Source organism: Rhipicephalus sanguineus, chromosome 8 (genome assembly GCF_013339695.2).
Source record: "Rhipicephalus sanguineus isolate Rsan-2018 chromosome 8, BIME_Rsan_1.4, whole genome shotgun sequence".
Taxonomy (NCBI): domain Eukaryota; kingdom Metazoa; phylum Arthropoda; class Arachnida; order Ixodida; family Ixodidae; genus Rhipicephalus; species Rhipicephalus sanguineus.
The window spans coordinates 70,307,173-70,329,488 of record NC_051183.1 but is presented as its reverse complement, the minus strand read 5'-3'; the positions used below and the strand labels follow the sequence as shown (position 1 = coordinate 70,329,488).

The 22,316-nt window shown below is 43.9% G+C and overlaps 1 protein-coding gene across 2 annotated transcripts in view; it reads left to right on the top strand.

The window, feature by feature from the left end:
* The window catches only part of LOC119402062 (protein piccolo), a 51,071-nt gene that overhangs the window by 4,331 nt on the left and 24,424 nt on the right, over positions 1-22,316 (top strand). For both annotated transcript variants that reach the window (XM_049418486.1, XM_037669144.2), the window contains exons 2-7: positions 863-1,194; positions 9,108-9,263; positions 11,463-11,630; positions 13,765-14,043; positions 14,855-15,007; positions 20,637-20,804. In XM_049418486.1, coding sequence (XP_049274443.1) covers positions 1,107-1,194; positions 9,108-9,263; positions 11,463-11,630; positions 13,765-14,043; positions 14,855-15,007; positions 20,637-20,804 — 1,012 coding nt within the window. In that variant the 5' untranslated portion in view covers positions 863-1,106. The remainder of the gene's footprint in view (positions 1-862; positions 1,195-9,107; positions 9,264-11,462; positions 11,631-13,764; positions 14,044-14,854; positions 15,008-20,636; positions 20,805-22,316) is intronic.

Sequence of the window (22,316 nt, the reverse complement as noted above, 5' to 3'; positions counted from 1 at the left end):
GGCCTTGTGATTCCCGTGCTGCAGCGCGACGAGCTCAGGGTCAACCAGCTTCGCTGGGCCATGTTTTTTATACTAAATTGCAACTTATTCACTATGCGTGCTAAACCGAAGCAGTGCACATGATTGCATTACGATATTGCTGAAAGCAATTATTATGAAGTTATTATGCTATTATTAATTATTATTATTATTATTATTATTATTATTATTATTATTATTATTATTATTATTATTATTATTATTATTATTATTATTATTATTATTATTATTATTACAATGTACAAAGTATTCTCGTCTCAGTTTTTCCGCATAGTTCTATATATGCAATCTAATTTTTTATTCCCCGTCAATATTTCTCCTGTTGCCTTATTTTACACCTCCCCTTTTGTGTTAATTTCTCTTTGTGTACGTGTTTCTGCTCTTGTTATTTCTGAAGACTGTCTCTATTGTATTGTTTATTTTTATTGTTTTTTCTTGCGTGCGACTGCACGAAGACCTTACAGTTGTTCCTGGGCACGTTAAATAAATAATTTATTGATTGATATTGATTATTAATATTAATATTGAAAAGATTATGAAGGTAAATTGTACAAGGAACTGGAAAAAGATGTGGGACAAGATATTTCCGGGAGAACTCATTCAAGTTAATACTATGTTGCCTGATATGACATTCCAAAACTATATAATATGATTATGATGCATGCTGCAGGGGTAGTGTCTGGAATAATTCGAACATGCTGTGTTATTTAACGTGCACATGTACTTAAGTACGCGGGTGTTCTTGCATTCCGGCCTCATCTAAATGTTATTGCGTACCTTATTACATACCATTCTTTTTATTCATGTTTCTCGGCTTTTATAGAATATGGAGACAATGAACAATGGATATGGTGATGGTACCCTGGACTGCGTAAGCAGCCAACACCTGCCTTGTCCACGCGCATACGTGTTCCGAGAAAACATTGAGACCGTGCTGCAACATATGCGTAGTGTCTTAGACTTGTCAACGCAGTATTGAGGCACATTGTAAACTCGGATGTTTACCTACAATTATTGTCCATGAGTGCCATGAATAATACACAGAGGAAGAGCTTGAACCCAGGAAAATGATACCTAAGGTCGTGTCTGCTATCTCTATTTTATGGATGGCCGGAGTATTCGGTGCTGCAAGACCAACACAGCTTAACCCATACAGTAAATACTGTTTTCATTGACTTCTATGTGCATGATTTTTCTAAACTATTATTGGGCACTTTCACTAGTGCACACAATGTTGTTGTTTTTTTTTTTTCAAAGAAAAATTGTATTGTCGATTACATTACGTTCAATGCCCGAAGGCATTACAAGAAGAAGAGGTTGACCAATGAAAATCACCAGAAGCTCCCTCCTCGTGATTTGTCAAATGAAGAGCAAGCAGTTCTCTTAATTATATGGCTTATGCATAAGCTATCGCTAGCCATAACTAGCCAACATCACTAATATTTTGCAACCATTCGCTAATGCTAGCTGATGTGAGCTAACCACAGCCCAACTTACCTATAAATATCTAACAGGTACAACAGCTGGAGAGATTAGTCATTTGTAGCTAGTATTAGCCGGTAAAATGACAGACGTTGGTAAAGAGCCATATTGAAAGATGTTAAGTTATCAGCTGAAAGGGCGCACTGTGGCTGAAAAGAAGAGAAACGAAAAAGTTGTGTGCATGCTGCGTCATGACAGCACCACCAATCAGACAGGTGCACATGCGCGACTTCAGCAGAGATAATCAGCAGGCATTTCATTTGATCCTTGTGCATGTTTCTCGAAGAGTCACCTAATAAGACATTTTCTCTACTATGCGTAACGCGAAATATCAACTTTCGACGCGTTTCTTTGCTCTTGTACCTGCATAAAACAGCGGGAGAGCCGCGAGACCTGAGCAGGAATGTCGCGTATGACCTCATACTTTTTTACTAGACAGCTTTCGTGATCACATGTCTGACGTAACTCTTTCATGCATCTGTGCATGCTCGGAAGCTTCCGTGGTTTGCAGCCTTTGCTGTCAGTAAACAGTTTGTAGCTTCGCGCTCATCTGTCTCTTTTTCCCTGTCCTCTCTTCATGTCTGAAGCATTGCGCCAGAAATAACGCGTTTAGCAAGCTTAGGCACCAACTCGTCCAGGAACAAGTTCTTCTAGACCTCATGCTACAGCCAAATTTTGAGCTGAAGAGAATGGTTTTGCCTGCATTAAATTAGTACCTCTATTTTGGCAGTGTAAGTGGTTGGTTCCTTGTCACTGGCGGGCCAGTAACTTGAGCTATAGTGCCTAGAATATACTTACTAGTGTGCCGACTGTGGGCTTCACGGTGGCACGGAGAATTATGCCTTCCACTGGAGGCCACCAGACTGCGATAGCCGTAGGCACCATGATATGCCGAGCGGCGTCTGTAGCCAACGCGCGCGCCTGTGAGAGACGCCGACGGGCTGTCCCAGCCAGTTTTGCGCTGCGGAACGTTGGTTGGGGCAACGTTTCTAGAAGTAAAACGATGGGTTGGGGTGCAAAGCGTAATTAAAAGAATGTGATATCGTTGCACTAAGAAACAATCGTACGCACAGTTGTCATTATTACGCTGCGCGATACTGGGTGTTGCTTCGAAAAATATCAATAATTAAGTACGTGGTTTCTGAGGAAGACGTGTAACATTTTTTTCATTGTAAACTATTATAAGCGGCATATCTCAACAAATGCTAAATTCACGGCAATTTGTAGCTAATTACCCTAAATTTACTAACGGTCTGTTTATTCACCCAACGACACATATTGTACTAATTACCTATTTAACCACCTAACGACCCATATTTTACTAGTTGTCTATGTAATCCCCTAACGACGCTCAGTGTACCAATTATTGAAGTGTTTCTCGCAAACGACAGCCGCCGGAGTTAGTCTTCGATTTGTGCTCTCTTTATATTCTTCTCCCACATAGCTAAACGTTCTGTGTCCACAGATGCACTGAATAATGAGACCCACTCGTTGTTTGAGCGGTATCCACACGTACAATAGGGACAAAACAGGTGCTGTCTTGACGCCTCGTTTTCTGGGACCACATTGCGGTTCCGTGAACAGAAGCAAGTGCGAAGCGCGCGCACAGCAAGGAAACCTAGCACTGACATGCGGAGAGACCATACGCTATTTGCTCGAAAGCGACAACGCCTCACAATTTACCGCAGCCACGGAATATTTCTTACTCCGTGACTGCAACCGACTGCGCTTACGAACGACTGCGCTGCAACGCGCGCGCATGGCTTGATGCGCGACGCGCTTGGCCAAGCGCCAAGCGCACTTGGTTTGGCTTGGCTTGATGCTTGATTATACTTACACTAGTAAGTATACTCTGCTACACTGTACCTCAGCCGTGCCGCTCACTATTTTGCAAATATCACTAGTGCCAGAACCAGTGTCAAAAGCTACGTGCCGCTATACCAACGGCATCACACGTGACGTTTATGCTGAGATCACGTTACTCTCCTCCATGTGACAGCAACCGGAATTTCAGCTGCAGCACTCTTTAGGCAACAAAAACACGTCTCGCTGTTAGAACGTGCATGACCTGACGTTGACTTTATACGAAAAAGTGTATTTCGCATCAAGTTCACTGTGTTTTTCCTTCCAACAAAGAAATGAAAGCGTAATGGATTTGGAAGGTCTGCATTACTGTAAGGTGCAGGATTGTATCTTAAGGTACTTGTAGCTAAGGCTATTAGCCAGCACTTATAGTAATGAAAGGGAGCGCACGGGCACAGAGAGGGGGGAACAACGCTCGTTCCGAACACTTCCTTAACGCCTTAGGGCAGGTATGACATACTATATAAGATATTATATAATAATGAACTGGTACCAACTAGCTCATCTTTCCGTTTTGCTTCAGGTATGACGCTTAATATCTTCCCGTACCGTATTTTCCAGCGTATGACACACCCCCGCACACAACCCACACCCCGGACTACAGTCCGCGGGAAGAAAAATGTGGGCCGCTTGCACTAGTGGTGCAAGGTTGAACAGCACAGGTTGTGGCCAGCCTAGATTATTTGCAAGGTCTTCATTAGCATGATCCTAATTAGAAAGGGCCAAGCAGCAAGGGCTTAATTAGCATGGACAGAAGTAGCAAGGACTATAACAGTACTAATGCAAATTTTCAATTACCATGATATTCATTAGTATGGTCTTAATTAACATGGTATTCATTAATGAGGTCTTAATTAGCATGATCTCAAAGTGCTTGGACAATATCCAAATTATTAGTTGCGTGGCCTTACTTAACAAGGTTCTCTGTCGCTCTTTTCCTGTTTGTTTCTCTCTGTCTATTCTTTTCTTTTCTTTATTTTCCGTTTATCTGTTCTGGGATTCTGTTTTCTTTTCTTCAGAAGGCACACGCTTTGAGAAACGCTTATTTAAGACATTCATCGTGTCAAATGGGTGTGCTGGCCGCAGACCTTATTATCGACCAAGTGACTAAGCAATACAGAAAAACATACTTTAATTATCCTCGTTTCTCGAATGTATGTCGCCAGGAGTCAACTGTCTTAATTTATAGTCAATCCTAAGGTGAAGAAGAGGACGAAGAGAGTGCGCCGGCTGAGTTATTTCTTTGCGCTCGCTAGGTGCAGCTGTGCCAGGTGGTACACGACGCGGGATGCCATACAAGGTAGAGGCCATTTCTGATGGTGATAGTTTTCTGGTCACGCGAGCCGGCGAAACTAAGAGCTTAAGCAGCTCCGCTACCTAAAGAAAAAAAGCTACCCAAGTAGTATCCGCTCATAATAGCCGGACAAATTACTTTTCCATTTCAATGCGAATAACCTCGCCGGCTTGCAATACCAATACTTTTACTCTGTTTCAGTCGCCAGTGTCATACCCAGGTACTGTCAGTATCAGCTTCCCCTATCACTCCACCTTCCTTTCGTTGCCATAAAACATTGTTGTTGGCGAACATTTTGAAAGACGCTGGTCAAGGTCAAAATATATTTGACGTTTCGACTCCCACACGGGAAGCCTTGTTCGCAATGAATCGACACGGAAGTGTTGTTTGCAATGAATAATTTATTGTGAACAAGGCTCCCATACGGTAGCCTTGTTCACAATAAATCATTACTTGCACACAAGTATGGGAGCCGAAACGTCAAATTAAATATAGTTTCACCATGGACAGCGTCTTAAGTTTTCATCAGTGTTTTGTCCCGACAAGACGAGAATTCTTCAGACCCTCGACGCCATCAAAGCATTGTCATGAAGCTGCCTTGGACGCCAAAATTCGCGTATCACCCCCACACCCACGTCGCTATGAATTACCTGCATTTTTTGCAGGGGTTCCATACGAGAAATTACGACATATTTTAAGGTCCAGCGTTGTAGCGAAAATATCACACGCGCTTGGTTATTTAAATATAAATATATATGAACATGCAGCCGTTATAAAGCGGCACCTTTCTCACTGCACTGCTGTTTCACACGACACTATATATTCCGTGTGCATTGTTTGAGAACAGACTCACATTTTAATGTAGGCTTAAATAACGATATATGTGGAGCGGTAAGCGAAGGTACGCATACACAAGTATATTTCGTATGATATTCTGCCCACGAGGAGTTTCTGCACATCGGCAGTTACAGTGCAGGAACACGTTGAACGCAGGTGCGTGCCTTTAGTTAACAGCAATGTATTGTGTGGCGCACTTCGCTGCCACGAACACAATGCCTTCTTGTGCGCAAAGAAATGAAAAGTGTCAAGATTTGCTCTGAGTTCGCGTGCTAGGCTCGATATGTTGGCGCTGGAAATGCGTATGTTTCCAATGTGTGGGTTTCACATTAGTCTGCAGAGCAAGGGGGAGTGGGGCTTTAGGAGCTCATGTGTATTTATTTAGCCAACACGAAATGCAACTGGTAATTGATGTTGCAAAAGCATACGGCCTCAAGCTGGGTGGGGTACCTCCCCTCTGAACAAACTGCTAGGGAGGGGGTGACGGGGGGGGGGGGGGCTGGCACCCTTCGTTTTAGTTTAAATCAATATGTGCGTTTCCCATACATGTAAACTGAGCATTGTGGATTATACGATAGATAAACAATAATCCTCAGTGCTGACACTTTCTTACTCCCTACTCGCATTTCAGATTAAGCTGAGAACAAGGAGTCCTTAATTAAGAAAAGTGTATTTTCTTCTAATTAAAACATAGCGAAATATCGAGAACAAAATGGACGGGCAAAGGAAACAGCGTTCGTATAATCCGGCGCAGTAGAGTTACGTGTGCCACGGCAGAACAAACTGGGTTTAATACTTGCTGTACATCACCACACATAATTTCTTTTATTTTACAAATTATACGCTCATTTCTGCTCTCTCTATGCGCAGCGAAGTAATTAATAATGGTTCCCCGTACACAGATATGCAGAGTAGGTGAATTCATTGAAAGCCAAGCGCAGAAGAACTACTGCAAATTTGTGGAATGGACGGATTTATTATTTTGCAACGATTTCAAAAAAAAAAGTTGAACATATTAACAGCGGAACAGCTGGACTCAGCTCAATTAATGTATTCCACGACGTAGCACTGCAGAAACGGCGAGAGGCGACTGCGTTGGACTCGACTGGAACTTCCCACTAATTGGCACTACTTCGCATCACTTGCCGTTACTTCGCATCCCTTCGTATGGCTAGGACCAGCTAGGAACCGATGAGCTCTGCTGTGCCTTTAGCCTTGCGCCACTAGTACGAGCTACGTCCGGCTCTTTCTTTTTTTTCTTTAGTTCACCGGGTGACGTGTAGGCAATACTAATGTACTACGCATGCGTTGTGAGGTTACCTGGAGGAATACTTTCCTTCAGTTAAAATCACAATTGTTAGTTCCGACGTAGGGCGCGTCTGCCTTCTTTCTCGTGTCCCATGGTTTTGCTGGCATTGTTTAAATTTATGTTTGTTGTTTAAGAGCTCATTTCGCAGATATTACGGTGCCGGGGTCGGCGTCTTTCGTTGCGAGTGAAAAATAATCTTTTTGCCCGTGACCGAAAAATCGAGAAAGGTGCAAATAAAATAAATAACAAGAAAACTTCATTCAGAGTGAGAATCGAACCCCGGCCGTCTGCGTGGCAAGCAGTTGTTCTGACACAGAGCTACGCTACAGCATCTGCCTGCGTCGAAAAACAAAAAAAAAATCACTATATAGTAGTCACGTGGTGCAAGCACTCTGCTTAGCGCATGTAATATTACGAGGCAGAATCGTAGAAGCGCGTCAGACGTAAAAACATGTAATTTACGCAGCGATTGGGTGTTTTAAAGGCCCACGAATTACAAAGCGCTCACACATATTTAATCAACGTTAGCTGAAAAAGCAACAAGAAAGTGAGCAGCTGCGTAGGTTCCCGTGTTGCCTTACGGATGCGTAGAGGGCCCTTCGCTGATTCGCAAAAGGAAGAATTATGGTGCACTAGGCACTTAACAACTGTACTTGCAGTAGGCATTCTAGGATAGTTTGAAACGGCCAATGTTACGCACACTGTCGTTGGTTTCCTTACGGCACGGTTGAGGCATGCAGCGAGAACCGTAGCCAGGCTGGCACTTGAGAAGGTGATGCGCACGGGGCCCGATTACGCTATCACGTCCTACTCTTCCAGGCGAAGCTCAATTGTCCTCCAAGTTTTCCATTCTGTATTTCCTCACTGTCCATTTTAGTTCAACTAATATAGCTCCGCACGAGATATCGTACTAGAAAAAAAAAATGTGAGTATGATTCACGCTTTAAAAAATGAGCTGAAAACAACACATTGATTTCGTAAAGTGATTGCTTACTTTGTCTTGTCTTTGGTGACATTCCATAAAACCAACATTAGCTCTAATATGAAATGTGAGCAATCAAGGTATTAACCTTTCTTCTCACCTGTCTATTTGTTGGCAAACCTTGACGTTGCTTTTATATTACCGACAAGGTCTCACGCATGATTATTTATTAATATTTCCGGAGGTTTTACGTTTGAGCACCACAATATGTTTATGAAACATGCATTATAGTTGAGACCATAGGTCGGCAAACTCACTCATGAGTCGACTCACTCAGACTCACTCAGACTCAGATCGAGCCATGAGTCTGAGTCTGAGTGAGTCCACATGAGTAATATTTTGATGAGCTTCAGTCCGCGTGAGTCCGGTTGAGAAAAATCTTAGTGAATCTGAGTCCGAGTGAGTGCGGTAGCGGAAAATTTTAGTGAGTCTGAGTCCGAGTGAGCGCTAAGCGCAAAATATATTTCTTGAGTGAGTCTGAGTGAGCTCCACACTTTATTGCCGACCTATTGTTCTATGTGCACAACTTCAGCGTCACTAGCACCCTTTATGTCGGCTCACGTTTAAATTCCCGCTGACTCACACTTCAAAGCACTAGCCTTGATACACCAACTCTATATTTATTAATCAGAGGCGTGAGTTACGTAGAAGGGGGTGGGGGGGGAAGCACGTGGACCTCCACCCGCAAACTCTTTCACAGGAAGTTCTTGATCAAAAATATCTCGTGTGAGTCACCTCTTTCAATAAGAATGTCCATACTGGATTGCCACCACTCATAACTCATATTTGAAGGTACGAGATCAAAAGGCGCCAAGTCGAGCGCTAATTTTGCGAGATATTGGTGTTAAAGAGCAGTGACACCATGATAGAAGAAGCCAATTATACGCTAACGGACTCATGAGTTGACTCACTCAGACTCAGATAGAGCCGTGAGTGTGAGTCTGAGTATGTCTGGCTGAGCAATATGTTGGTGAGTTTGAGTCCGAGTGAGTCCGGCTTAGAAACATTTCAGTGAGTCTGAGTCCGAGGGAGTTCGGTTGAGGAAAATTTTGGTGAGTCTGAGTCCGAGTGAGCTCAAAGGGCAAAATATATTTCATGAGTGAGTCTGAGTGAGTTCCACATTTTTTGCCGACCTATGGTTGAGACTTCTGGTTAATTTGGACTAACCGGTGTTCTCTAACGTGCACAGAAGTCTAACAACACGGATCTTCTTCACTTTCTCCTCCATCTACACACTGACACGATAGAGCTGTTGATGTGATAAAGCCCGTGTTGATTATTGTTCTGTGCTCTCTCTCAAGATTCCGAGTGCATAATCCGCTTTCCTGTTTCGGAAACCAAAAACTGCAGACCCGTAAGATATTATTATAACAACGAAACTGGCATATGCCAAAAAACATGCTCTCAAGATGCCCCATTCAGTACAAGAAACGAATGCGCCATGATATGCCGAAGCTGTAAGTATGTTTGCTACCATGCAGGGTACTGCATCTTTGTTCAATACTAATGGTTTATTAATTACAGAACTTAGGTAGACGACAGTTGTTTTTGTTTTAATATTGGTCTGCGCATTTGACTTGATTACTAAGGTGCAGTTATTTGTAGCCATCACCTTCAATTAAAAAAGATATCTGGATATTTTTACCTCAAATGGGCACTATTTGATAGCACATATTTCAGGAAACAGCGCAAAAAATCACTTGTCCCATCTCACTTTTTCGTCACCGATGAGATTCTTAGCGCTACTGTCTAATTTATGTATTTCCATCGACGTAATTCTGAAAATGTTTCTGAGTTTTTTGGTTTGCTTATTTTTCAACCATATAAGTATATAAATATGTATAATATGACTGACTCAGACGCACTTTTTCGTCCATGCATTTGTTTGCGGTTTGCAACGTAGGCTGTTATGAGCTCACTGCCACAGCCAACTATGGTGATGGCGTCGTCTGCCTTCACCGGTAATACCGGTGTCAGTCGCAGCGGTCGCGCATAATTAGAGAAAACATATCCAGTACCACAGGGATCCACTCGGACATTGTGTGTGGGAAGCAACTTCTTCACCACTGAACCCCACCAGTGCCTTTTATTTGTCCGAGCCAGACTAGTGCCCACAAGCTCCTCCGGTCAAATCAAATAACAGCTACATAGCTCGTGTGGACTGTACTATGCGCCAAGCATGCGAACTACGTAAACGGCTGGTGCTTTAAAAAAAACGCTCATTACAAGTGAATTTCACACACACCTTCATCCTCCACAGCAGCATGAGCACCGTTCCGTCGGGCGAGGGCCATGTGTTGAAAACCCACGTACGTAAGGCCGTACCTGCAAATGCTAAGTTCCGTATCATTGAGTTAGGTGTCACACGCCATCAACTGCGTAGTCATTGACACGTGACCACTCGCGCGATCGAAGGCGACTCCCGGTGGTGCTAAAGCTGATGGTGCTTTTTATGATGATCTATTTCGGCTTAGCTCTGTGTAATGTGCCGGCAGAATACAGATGCCCAGCCTTGACACATAGCAAAGCCACGATTCATCTACGTCAGACAGGGCAGCATGAACGGCGGCCCTTCTATAGTGCGAGGGGTCACGTGTGTAGCTGCTTAAGTATAAACGCTGCAGCTGTAATTTTGCCCCAGGTGTGATGCCATGTGAATTGTGCAACGGGCGGCTGCCTCAGAGCTGCCCACAATTACGAACGCCTGTCTCAGAGTTATTCATCATCAGCAACCTGGCCATAGATTTACGTCCCTTCAAGTGACAGCGCTTTCACTGCGTTGGTTACAGCGCCCGAACTGCCACGACTCTTGTTCGCGATGATGTTCTCAATGTAAAGTTTCAACTTCGCTAAAAAAAAGAGCCCATATACATGATCCCATTGCATGGCCTTTGCAACGTAGTTTTGAATAACAAAGCGCCGCGAATAGATTTAGATAGGTGTACGTAAGTTAAACCGCTCATTTCTATCCTCTGTATTCACAGAAAGCGTTCAAGGGGTTTTGACAGGATTCTAAGAGACCATTCCAGCAGCTTACGCAGTGACCGTGATACAGTTGCGCTTAATGTGACTTGCAACACGAGGGCGCGTGGCTTCACGAGCTCAAAAGATGCGCATGAGATGAACTTGCCCTCGCTTCCGCACCTAAACGAGGCTTTCTTATTTTGATCATCTTCAAGTGAAATAACCGCGTTTAGTTGTGGAAATAAAGGCTAGTGGAAGTCATGGGCGATCCTGGAGGTGGTAAGGCCACCGTTTCCCGTGTTGCAAGTCTTATTGAGCGCGACTCTACGGGTTGATAGTGTGTTCTTGGGAGATACATGTGCCAACAGAGAATATTTAAATCCCATGCCTTAAGCTATGTAACCACGAGCATCCATCAATATCACGGATGCTTCCGTCTCACATGGCGCTATAGACAAGCATAAATAAACATATCCTACGAAATAAAGAATTATTTTAATTATTCCAAATTTTACCCGTAATGGATGTTACGCAGACTATCACTATGTCGCATATGCTGATTGCCGCTTCCTGTAAGCACGTGGATTCGCCCTTCTTATGTATGTCTGGCGCCCACAAACCTTGACTAGTGTCGCATAACATTCTGCGTGCGCTTTACTGTTCCTGATATGTTTCTCTAACTTATACTCTAGCAATCGCATGCTTCCTTCGAAGAAGGCGCCAACGCTGTTATGGACGTCGCAAAGTCGTCGTTTTTCGCTTCGACGTGTATCGACGTAAATGCGATGCGAAGAAAGGCTGCTCCTACAGAGGGAACAATTTTCCAACTTTAAAAGAGTGCACCAGCACTTGTGGAGCTGGTAAGTGAACGTGAACTCTGTGAATATTGTCGATATCGAAGAATCTGTCGTTCTCACACAAGATCTTACACCAGATCTTACACAAGAACAGACACTAGGTGCGGTTGCGAAGCTTGGTTTCTCAATGTAAGTTTGGCGCTAGCGTCATAGGCAGGCGTTGTAAGGGACAGATGTTTCAGCTTGGTTCATTGTTGGACGGGACATAAACAAAAAATTGTCTGGCTTTTGAAGCAGATGAGTGTTAATATACCAAAGTAAACAATTTTTCTCCGAGGAAGCGTTTGCAGGCCGCCGCTAAACGTGCCTTCTTTCCCATTGGAGACAAGGAAGTGAGTTGCGGCTCTGGATGAGCCCATCGGCTTAACTGCGTGATGAGAATTGAATAACTCTTGCATGCCACGCGCTATGATTGGTGACACTGCGGGTACTGCACGGTGCTCCAAGGCGTTTCCGCGTGTGATTGTAACTTTTCGGGCGGAAGCGAAGTGCTCTGGAAAGCAACACTGAGTCGCGTTTTTTGCCTAATATTACGTGTTTACACTCCGGGTACAGTTTTGCAACCTTGCGGGCATGAATAGCAGTGGTTTATCCATCCACCGTTCTTGTCTGTTTGCAGTGTCCGCAAGCTTTGTGAAAGGCAGATGAGTTCGTGATTCCCATAACGCCTCTTACAAATGCGTAGCGTCGCTACTAGTTACCCTTGGCTTCTATTTAGTAGCGATGCGTTTTTCTGTACAACTACCTTGAGAGATTTTTTTCCTTACTAAATACACTTTTTTTCGTGTGCCAAGTACGTATCTTTAAAAGGGGACATAGTAAACAAAGACAGCCAACTGCCCAGCTGCTCGGTATTCAATGACTATCACATAGGAACTAAAGACTGCGGAATCCGATACGTAATTTGCATGAACGTGCTACGTATATCGTGGATAATTTCTGTTTAGCGGCATTCCTTCACCTTTTTTATCTTTTGCATGTTCACAGGAATGTCGGAGTTTTTTATTTAATATTATTTTTTGTAGTTGTCGTCATACGACTAGTTTCTTTCTTGCCATGAGTGAAAATAAACGTATCTGTCACTTCATGTGGTATAATACGCAGGCTGCGAATGAAGATGAGTTTACGGTCGCGGCAAACAATTTCGACAGAAGTCATGTCACGCCTAATACTGCGTTATGCGATTAGTGCTTCTGAGCAAATGTATGGGTGGAGGGACCCTAGTCAGGCAGAGGTAATCTGCCTTTAGTCCCTTCAACCCAGGCAAACTTTCCTTTTGTCAAAATAAACTGAATGAACAGTGAACAGAAACGTAACGACAAATTGTTGCGACTGCCGAAATATATCACATGCTGTGGCCGTGCATGCCAAGCAATACTGCTAGGTCCTAGAACAGGCTTTGCCACATAGCGACGTGTACGAATAGTTCGCATGCAGACGCTGTCTGAACGGCACGCGTTCGTGCCATTCGGATGGAACGAAACATCACCTCGTTGCATACAACTAACGTACAGTTCTACCGAATGCCAGGTTATTTAGAGTAAGTTTTCCAGTAAGTTGACGCTTCGTATTTTGTTTGGCTCAGAAACATTACAGAGTCGCACGAGAATTTTCTTTCAGCAATTCTTTATTGGACGCTGGTTCATAATTTATATAAGCAACTGATGAACTAAGGTAGGGGTAAAGAATGGCAATGACATGTAACAGTCCCTTCCTTGTTAGATATGAAGAAGGTGCGATAACACAACTTTTGAGCAGCTTTGTAGATTGGATTGTTCATCTCATGATTAATCTTCAGCAAAGTGCGCTACTAAATTTAGTCAATAACCTGCCTCAGCGTCGGTCTCCAGAATTGGCAATCCTCGTTTTGTGCACGATTTTGTGTTTTCATAAGCTACGGTTCATAGTGACCACCAGTATTTGGCGTGTGATTGATAGTGTCTTCCTATATTTGACTTTCCATCTTGATCGTTATATTCTTCTCTTTCTACTTCTCTCCCCTCTCTTTCATATCGTAGGTTAGGAAAAAAGATCACGGTTCTGTAGTTTATATCTTTATTTCCTTATTTATTTCATGCTTTCTCTCTTCTGAAAACATCATTTGATATAATACATTAATTTCGTGAATAATGAACAGGTGTAGGCTCAACCGAAGTGAGTGCTGGTGACGAGGAGGGTGAGAGCTCTTTGGAGCACCAAACACATGAGCAAGGCCCAGTTCCCCAGTTACCGGGACCAATACAAGCAATCCCTACCTCCCCTATTAGGCCGGAGGTACCGAATATTGGGAGACCACCCAGCATTCCACAGCTGCCCACGGCGAAGCCACTACTTCTTGGTGTTCCTGCCTTGAATCCAGCTCAGAAACCTGTTCAGCCCTCAGATACCCGAATTTTATCTGAGGTTCCACAACGAGGTAAGTGCGTTTCTATTGTCGCGTTCGCCACACCGATACTGGAGTGCGAGCTGTGAGGTGTGCCGTGCTCCTAGCTTATGGAACAGGGAGAAAACCGCCATGAAGTTTTAAAAAGACTTTATTGCATAAAGGAAGCGTCATTTAATTTGGAGATATTTTTTGTGTGTCAAAGCTCGACTGATTATTGCATCCATCGTCAAACTTTACAGATACATTGCTTCGCTAAATCCAGAATAGCGAGTGTGGCTGTACTGTGATTCGAAGTTTCCAATTAAATACCATAGTGGGATTTACGTGCACTAGTATAGCCCAAATAACAATATTACCCTGATAGCAACAAGCCGAAAACAATTAACCCGGATGATTTCATGCTGGTCCACGAAATCTTTAGCAATATCTTTTATATAAGTGCAGCAAGGAATGCCTGAATAAGGCAACAGCATAATTACAGTCAGCGTAGGATGTAGGATGGCAGAATATGTACGGTTGGTCAGTAGTGTGATCTTTGACATAACACGAGAAAACAAAAAATGTAGACCAGCGCTGATAGCCCGAGAAAGATACACGTCTTGGGATATCTAAGCTACAGAAAAAGCTACAGTGGTTACAAGTAATAGTAGACGGAGGTCAGATGGCAAAGTGCGGCACGAGCACACATGTGCTTAAGCAGACATGAAATATAGCGTGGAAGATCTAATCGCATGTGTGTCGTTTCATTACTAATCTGAAATATCAACATATTTTCTTTTGTGTGAACGCTATGTTATATGGAAAAACATTCCAGAGTTGAATTTTCTTCTGTTTCCTCAAGATCAGCGGTGCGCTATCACGATCCCAAACACCACAAGGACTTGCAATACGTCCAAGTTATACTTCGATCAAAACAAGCACCTCTGCCGTGTTACCTGCTCCGACCTGGCTCCCTTTGAATCAAGATCAGAATGCAACAGCGTATGCAGAAGCGGTAAGATTTTGCACTACACTTTTACAGTTCTACATGCTTGAGAAGTCACTACTCGCCATTTGGGAACCAGAGCGTATATGTGTGTTTCATCTCTGCAGACTGGAAGAAATTAGCTCTGAGCCAGATACGTCGCGCCGGCGACAAGATGCATAAGTGACTCTCCAAATGCTTCCGCTGCGCAACGTTTTAGGAGCGACAAAAGACGTGATATATAAGGTTTATGCTAGTGGTATGGTTGCTAAATAAGGCTGTGTATAGAGCACTGCACGGGTTATAGAGCACTGCACGGGTTCGGGCCTACCCGAAAACACGGGCCGGGCAATGTAGTTTTCACTACGGGCCAGGGCCGGGCTCGGGTCTGAAGCTCCAAGCTTAGGGCCGGGCCCGGGTTTGAGGTGGCGGGCTCGGGTCGGGCCGGGCTTGGGCTTTGTTCCGTTTTTAGAGGGACACTAAAGTGAAACACTGAATCGGTTTAGACTGAAAAAGTGTACTGTGAGAACTCGAATGTCATTCATTTCACCATCATGAGTGTATTAATTGAGGGGAAAATCAAGATAAAAGTTGAATTTTTAGATTTCGCCCCGAAAACTCCGCGCGCGAGGTCACGGATTTCAAACTGCATCTGTCATATTTTGGAAACTTTGGCTCAACGAAAATTTCTGAAACTTTGGTATGTTAAGTCCATGTCCCCCTCAGAGGTTAACGTACTTCCTTTTTCCCGATTGGAAACTACGTAGGCCCCAGTACACACTGTCGAACCTATGACGTCACGGCGTCTGCTGCGCGAACTTCAAGGTGGCGTCGCCACCCGCAATTTCCGTTTTGCGCGTTTCCGCGCTTACCAAGCGTCTTGTCGCGGCGAGCGTGGTGATTTTAGAATTGGAAAACAGTTATTTACCGATAATAGAAAAATCATTTTTCTCTTTCGTGTCCCTTAAACTTTGTTCCACATACGTTGTGCATACATAGGCCTCACATTTTATCTCGAGAAAAAATGTTTTTTTTTTAATGTCGGCCAAGCTATTTGGAAAAGTTTTCTGAGGGAGAAGTGCTGAACTTCTCTTGCTCCTCGCATATGGCGCTACTTGATTTATCTAAAACGGACGAGCTGAAAGTAAATAGGCCAGGCGATTATATAGTTAACATATTGCTACTGTGTGCTTTATTTGCATTCGTTATAATTTTATATCCCAAATTTTATTCTCTAGTCGCAGCATTAAATGTAATATAACAAATTTATACCTCTGACATCGCAAGAGCGATAACAGAGATCCAAAGCGGGCAATCGTTCTTGAGAGTTCCAGCCCTCCACTTAAGAAAAGACTGTATATACTACAGTCTCGTTACGTAGAATCCCTATCAAGACACATACTTTTTCCGTGGCTCCGTCACTGCTCCCAGTGGTCATGTGACGCGAGGGATACATTCACAACCTGCGTTGCGTGCCCCCATTGTTAACGTCGGAGCTTTCGTCTTGTATACCGCTATATCATGGCTCTCAAGCTCACCTCAGCTAACGGGCCGCATTCACGCAAACTAACTCCCGCAGGGGAAAAGACAGTGACGAAGATAAAAGCGTGGGGGGGGGGGGGGGCGATAGGTCGTACCAAATGTCCGCTAACTTTGCCATTTGAAAGACATTTTCCATATCTCCTATATGTTTCATTTCTGAAGCGTATTTGGCGGCAGAATTGCAGCAACATATGGATACCCATCTTTAAAATGACTAAAATCTGGACGCCGATTCTGAAATGTAGAGTTTTGTTTAACTGTTATGTGTCAATACATGGTCGCCGCAGGCGGTGCGTCACGAAAAAAAAATCTTTAGCTCGGTCATGCCTGCGTAGCTTAAGAACGTACTTATATGGAAAAAAAATGGGACGAAGACACTCGTGTGCGGGCCACGGGTCGCGTGTTTGAGACCCCTTCGCTATATAGTGCGAGAGCTACACAATACTGGCGCAACAGCGTTGGAATGTGCGGGAATATGGTAGGCCAATTAAACAAGGCTTGGGACAAAGTATATTCGCTTGACGAAATATCTAGCTTGAAAAAAAGACAACTGCAACTTCCGTGCCGGGTGATGTCCCTTTGCCTCGAACCATATGCATGCAGTGAGCCAGCGTCGAGAAGCTTCATCATCATCATCATCATCATCAGCCTGTCTACGCCCTCTGCAGGGCAAAGGCCACTCCTATGTTCCGCCAATCAACCCGGTCCTGTGCTTTCTGCTGCCACGTAATACCTGCAAACTTCTTAATCTCATCTACCCACCTAATTTTCTGTCTCCCCCTCACGCGTTTGCCATCTCTTGGAATCCAGTCAGTTACCCTTAATGACCACCGGTTATCCTGCCGACGTGCTACGTGTCCGGCCCATATCCATTTCTTCTTCTTGATTTCAACTATGATGTCCTTAACCCCCGTTTGTTCCCTGACCCACTCTGCTCTCTTCCTGTCTCTTAAGGTTACACCTATCATTTTCCTTTCCATCGCTCGCTGCGTCGTCCTCAATTTAAGTTGAACCCTCTTTGTAAGTCTCCAGGTTTCTGCTCCGTAGGTAAGTACCGGTAAGATGCAGCTGTTACATACCTTCCTCTTGAGGGATAGTGGTAGATTACCATTCATGATTTGATAATGTTTGCCGAATGAGCCCCAACCCATCCTTATTCTTCTAGTTATTTCACTCTCATGGTTCGGCTCCGCGGTTACTACCTGTCCTAAGTGGACGTACTCCTTTACAACTTCTAGTGTCTCGCCACCTATCGCAAAGCGCTGTTCTCTGCCAAGATTGTTCTACATTCGAGAAGCTTATTGCGCCTTTATTACCAAAGTGCTAACGAACCCCGAAAATTGATCGAAATTGCTTCGTCCACCTCATGCCAGTTCTATCCACGTAGTCCAATGACCGCCTTCTACCAGTACAACATAGTTAGGAAGGCATACAACATCATAATATGGAAAATTACACCATCTCCCACTCTAGGGAACCATGAGGGGATGCGAAGCAGCATTGAGGGCGCACACCAAGTGTTTCCGTTACGTTCACTCGGCGTTTCCGTTAGTATTTGAGGATTGTATTTAGTGTTTGTGTTATCATTACGTTGTGTTTGCGCGTTGTTTTCCGTTAGCGCCGAGTGAACGAGTGGCGCCGACGTTGATGTTACAACTCATCTGAACGGAAGCGAAGCGAGAATGACGGAAGCCGATCGAGCGCACGCGCTTATATCCACATGAAATGGGGGACGGAGAGGAGAGAGTGGGTTACCGGCTGTATTTGGCTGCGGCGCGGCTGCATCAAGTGGGAGGAGAGGCTGCGCCTCGGCTGCAGCGCGAGGGAGGAGAGGAGAGAAGGTAACCGAACACCTGCGCAAAGCAGGAGAGTGGGCGATAGAGTACGCGCATGCGCAGTGGAGCGCGGACGCCACCACCGACGGCGGACACGGCCCCGAGCAAAAGCTGCTTCGCATTTAAAAAGAGCATGGTGCAAACCGTGCATAAAATGCACTGTTGAAAACCCTAAAAGCCCCTAAAAACGAGTTTTAATTGATGACATTGGAGAGTGACACGACGTTCGACAACGAGAGAAATGAAGGGATGAGCTGGACAGCTATGTCCATTCTGCAAAGGTCCACAAAGATATCCTAAATTTGATCGGGTGGCGGAAGTTAGGAACAACGACTGCCGACGCCTTCAAAATTCACAAGGTAGATGTGCGCCCCTGTGGCTAGCGCAAACAGTGCGAGAAACTTTAGCGCGGCAGGATATGCGATGCAACAGCGCATGGTGTGCTTAAAGCCGGAATCTCTTGAACATTTGATTTCTTGCACAATAACATATGAAGAAATGAACTATAATATGCGCCTAAAAAACTTACAGACTGTATATCCTAGCAGCGGTGGGATATTTGAAAATAATGCTATGACGAACAGTTTTCTTTTCTTCCTTTTGGCTGCTTCTACGTATTTTTGAAAGTACACGTGGTACACGCGGTTCATTATAATGTTTTTCTATAGGTTTGTGTATCGACAACAAGATAATAAATTTGGCTTTCCTTGTCTATTTCTCTTCCTGTGGCAAGGAGCTACAATGCTGAAGACAGGCGCTATATATCCAGAAGGGTGCTAGATTGGCTTTGACGTTAGAGAATGCTTTAAATTTCAAGAGAGTACAATAAAAACAAAGTGAAGAGGGCGTTCTGTTCTCTGTCTCTCCTATTTTTATTGCGCTCCCTAGCGAAAATGAGCTCACGCTGCAAATCACTTTCCTTGCTACAATATTATCTGCTACAAAACGCCCTTGAAGATCCGCATTGTATTTGCAGAAAAAATAGGTACAGTATACACTGCTGAACAAACATCCATTGTGCCCATTATGTCCGCTCAACTGTTTCCACAATGAGCCCCTTTTTACGAGAAATTACCGTAGGTTAAAGCATAATTGTTAGCGAAACATGCGCCAACAAAGCGTAGATATTTGCCACTTAAACCACTTTGATGTCGATTCCATGTTCGGGCCACACCACCTAGGTTAGTGGTTCGGGCTCCTGTCGGGCCCGATCTGCGTTCGGGCCGGGTAGGCGAAATTTTTGCTCGGGTTCGGGCCGGGCCCGGGTCTCGCTTTGAGTCACCGGGCCGGGTTCGGGCAGGTAAACTTGAACGAGTACCGGGCCTGGACCGGGCCCGGGTCTAGAATCACGGCCCGTGCAGTGCTCTAGTAGGTGACGCATCTGTTAATATATGATACACATGTTTGAAGATAAGGTCAATGGACTGAACTATTTGGTAAGCGCAAAAGTGGTTAGAATATTGATTTTTTTAGTGTTTCTTTTTTTTCTTCCATAAAACTCGTTCGCTTTTGGACGTGTGGAAAGATGTCACCAAGATCAGGTTTACTCGCGTTGTTAAATGAAATAATCTCCACTTATTGTTTCGACAGCGACGACAATCAGAACTCAGGGTTGGACAAGTACTTCATGGACTTCTTTGGAAGGTTTATTAAATAGACAGCTGTCCTGCTGCGAAGGTTGTCCACGTGCCAGAACGCAACAAATGAGGTGTTTCATACCAAAATGATTTCTTCGGCTGCACAACAGAGACTGATTCCTTTATTTCATGACTCAAGCTACTAGATCACATTCGCTAAGCTCGATCGGCGCCAACACTGTATAAGGAACGCTGCGAAGGAAGTTTCTGAAACGCCGCTGCGCGGCAACAGTAATCCGTACGAATAACTCTCAGATCAGTTTTCAGTTGGTTTAACGCGGCAGCTCTCGTTCAGGCAGTTAACACGAAAAGTAACCAGGATCACTATAGCCTGCGCCAAATGAGCAAAATGCGGCCGCACTCCCTGACAATCCAAGAAAAATCTGTACCACAAGTCGAAGGAGCAGGGACCGGATCTTCACAAAAAACACGCAGAGTTTACCGAACATCGTCTGGGATGACTTGCTGCATGGAAATATATTTTCCGGGAAGGAGAGTGTTAATTGAGAATACAACGTTTTAAGGCTAAGATTTAAAGATCATGACAATGTGTCCGAGGTTATCAATATGTTCCATGCCTTTTTTTGTTTATCGTTATTTTTGTCCGAAATGTGCATGCTCGTTACTTCCTTTTTTGATTTTCAGCTGTGGTCTGCTTCGATAAAAGCCAACCGGAACTGTGTAAGACCAATAACAAAAACATCGCCTTCTACTTTGATTCACTTAAAGGGAAGTGCTACGCAAGAACAGTTTGCAGTTACAGTGGAAACAACTTTCCCACTATACAGGAGTGTAAAGACACATGTAATCCATGTATGTACCTGAGAAGGTTTTGAGCCCTTCTCATATTTTATTTTATTGGAAGTGAAAGTTGAAAGGTTGAGAAATATAGCTGTTATAAAAACTCTTGACAGACCTATCGACAAGTTATTCAATTGCTGCGTCCCTATTATACTATCACACAAAATTGCGACCTTTTTGCGTGTCGAATTAAATTTTCCCTAAATGACAAACTTTGTGATCTTTTGTTAACAACGAACTACAGGCCTACTGCTGCCTTTTAACAGCAACAATATAAAAGAGTTGTTGGTTACAGCGGAATGAACCATCTGATGTTGGGGTAAAATGAAAATAATGTAATTACGATGGAAGCTTATATCCTATTTATTATTAAATATGTAACAGACACTTCGAGATAGTTTTTATTTGTTGACCATATATAAAGCTTGAAATTAGTTCCGGCATTTTAAAGGGGCCCAGTAACACATTTTCTACTTATCTCAAAATTGCGTTACTGTTGGAATCCGTTTCCACACGAATATGACTTCATCCGGAGACCACTAATAGTGGCGTCTTAACTTGTATGCATTTCTTGGTCCGTGCCTTCAGCATATCCCGTTCTTTTTCTAAAATATTGTTGCTAAGTCTGCATGAGAAGGGCTGCATCCCACGTAACCAAAACATGACCAATGTCAGAGCGTGTCATCCGAGCGTACATACCTACCATCGCACAGTCGCTCGCTGGTCCATTGAGCTTGCACCATTCCCAGGATTTTGGGATGTCTGTACGTTGCGCCATTTCTCGGCGGCAGCAATGGCGTCCTGCCAAAACTGAATGGGTAACGAGGGAAAAAAATCCTATCTGACGAAAAAAGCTTGTTAGCAAAAATGACTCCCGGTATTCTGCAGCAGAGACCCACTGGAACATTTTGGTAAAATTACAGTATCTTACTGCAAACGTGTGCCTTCCCAGGACAATTATTCACCGCTCATTAGGAACACAGGGAGCCCCATGGTAAAATAATAAACACTCTGGGAAGCCCCGCGCTGTGCAGTTCGACACTGTATTTTACCAGAATGTTCAAACAAGTCCCTGCTGTCTATCACCGGGAATTCTTTTTGGTAACTAGACTTTTCGTCAGATATGACTGTTTTTCGCCTAGGTCCCATTCAGTTACGGCAAGCCACCGCGGTCCCAGAGGAGAGATGACGCTACGTCAACAAATCCCCAAATACTGGTTATGTACGAAGGAGAGAGCAAGAAAATTATCAATTTTTGGCACAAATTTGTAAGTTCTTTGGGAATATAAGAGTGCTGATTACTCGATCAAGAAAAGAATTCATGAGGAAGCGCCGTTTTCCACGCCACTTCATTCCCAGCAACTTTCATATTAGTACTTCGACTGCGGTTATAACTTTGTTTTATTTTGTTGTTGTTGTTGTTGTTGTATTTTGTCGCGTGCTGTCGTCACAAACTCTTCTCCTTCTCTTTCATTCTTTTACATCCCCTTACCCCTTCCCACGTGCAGGGTAGCAAACCGGAGA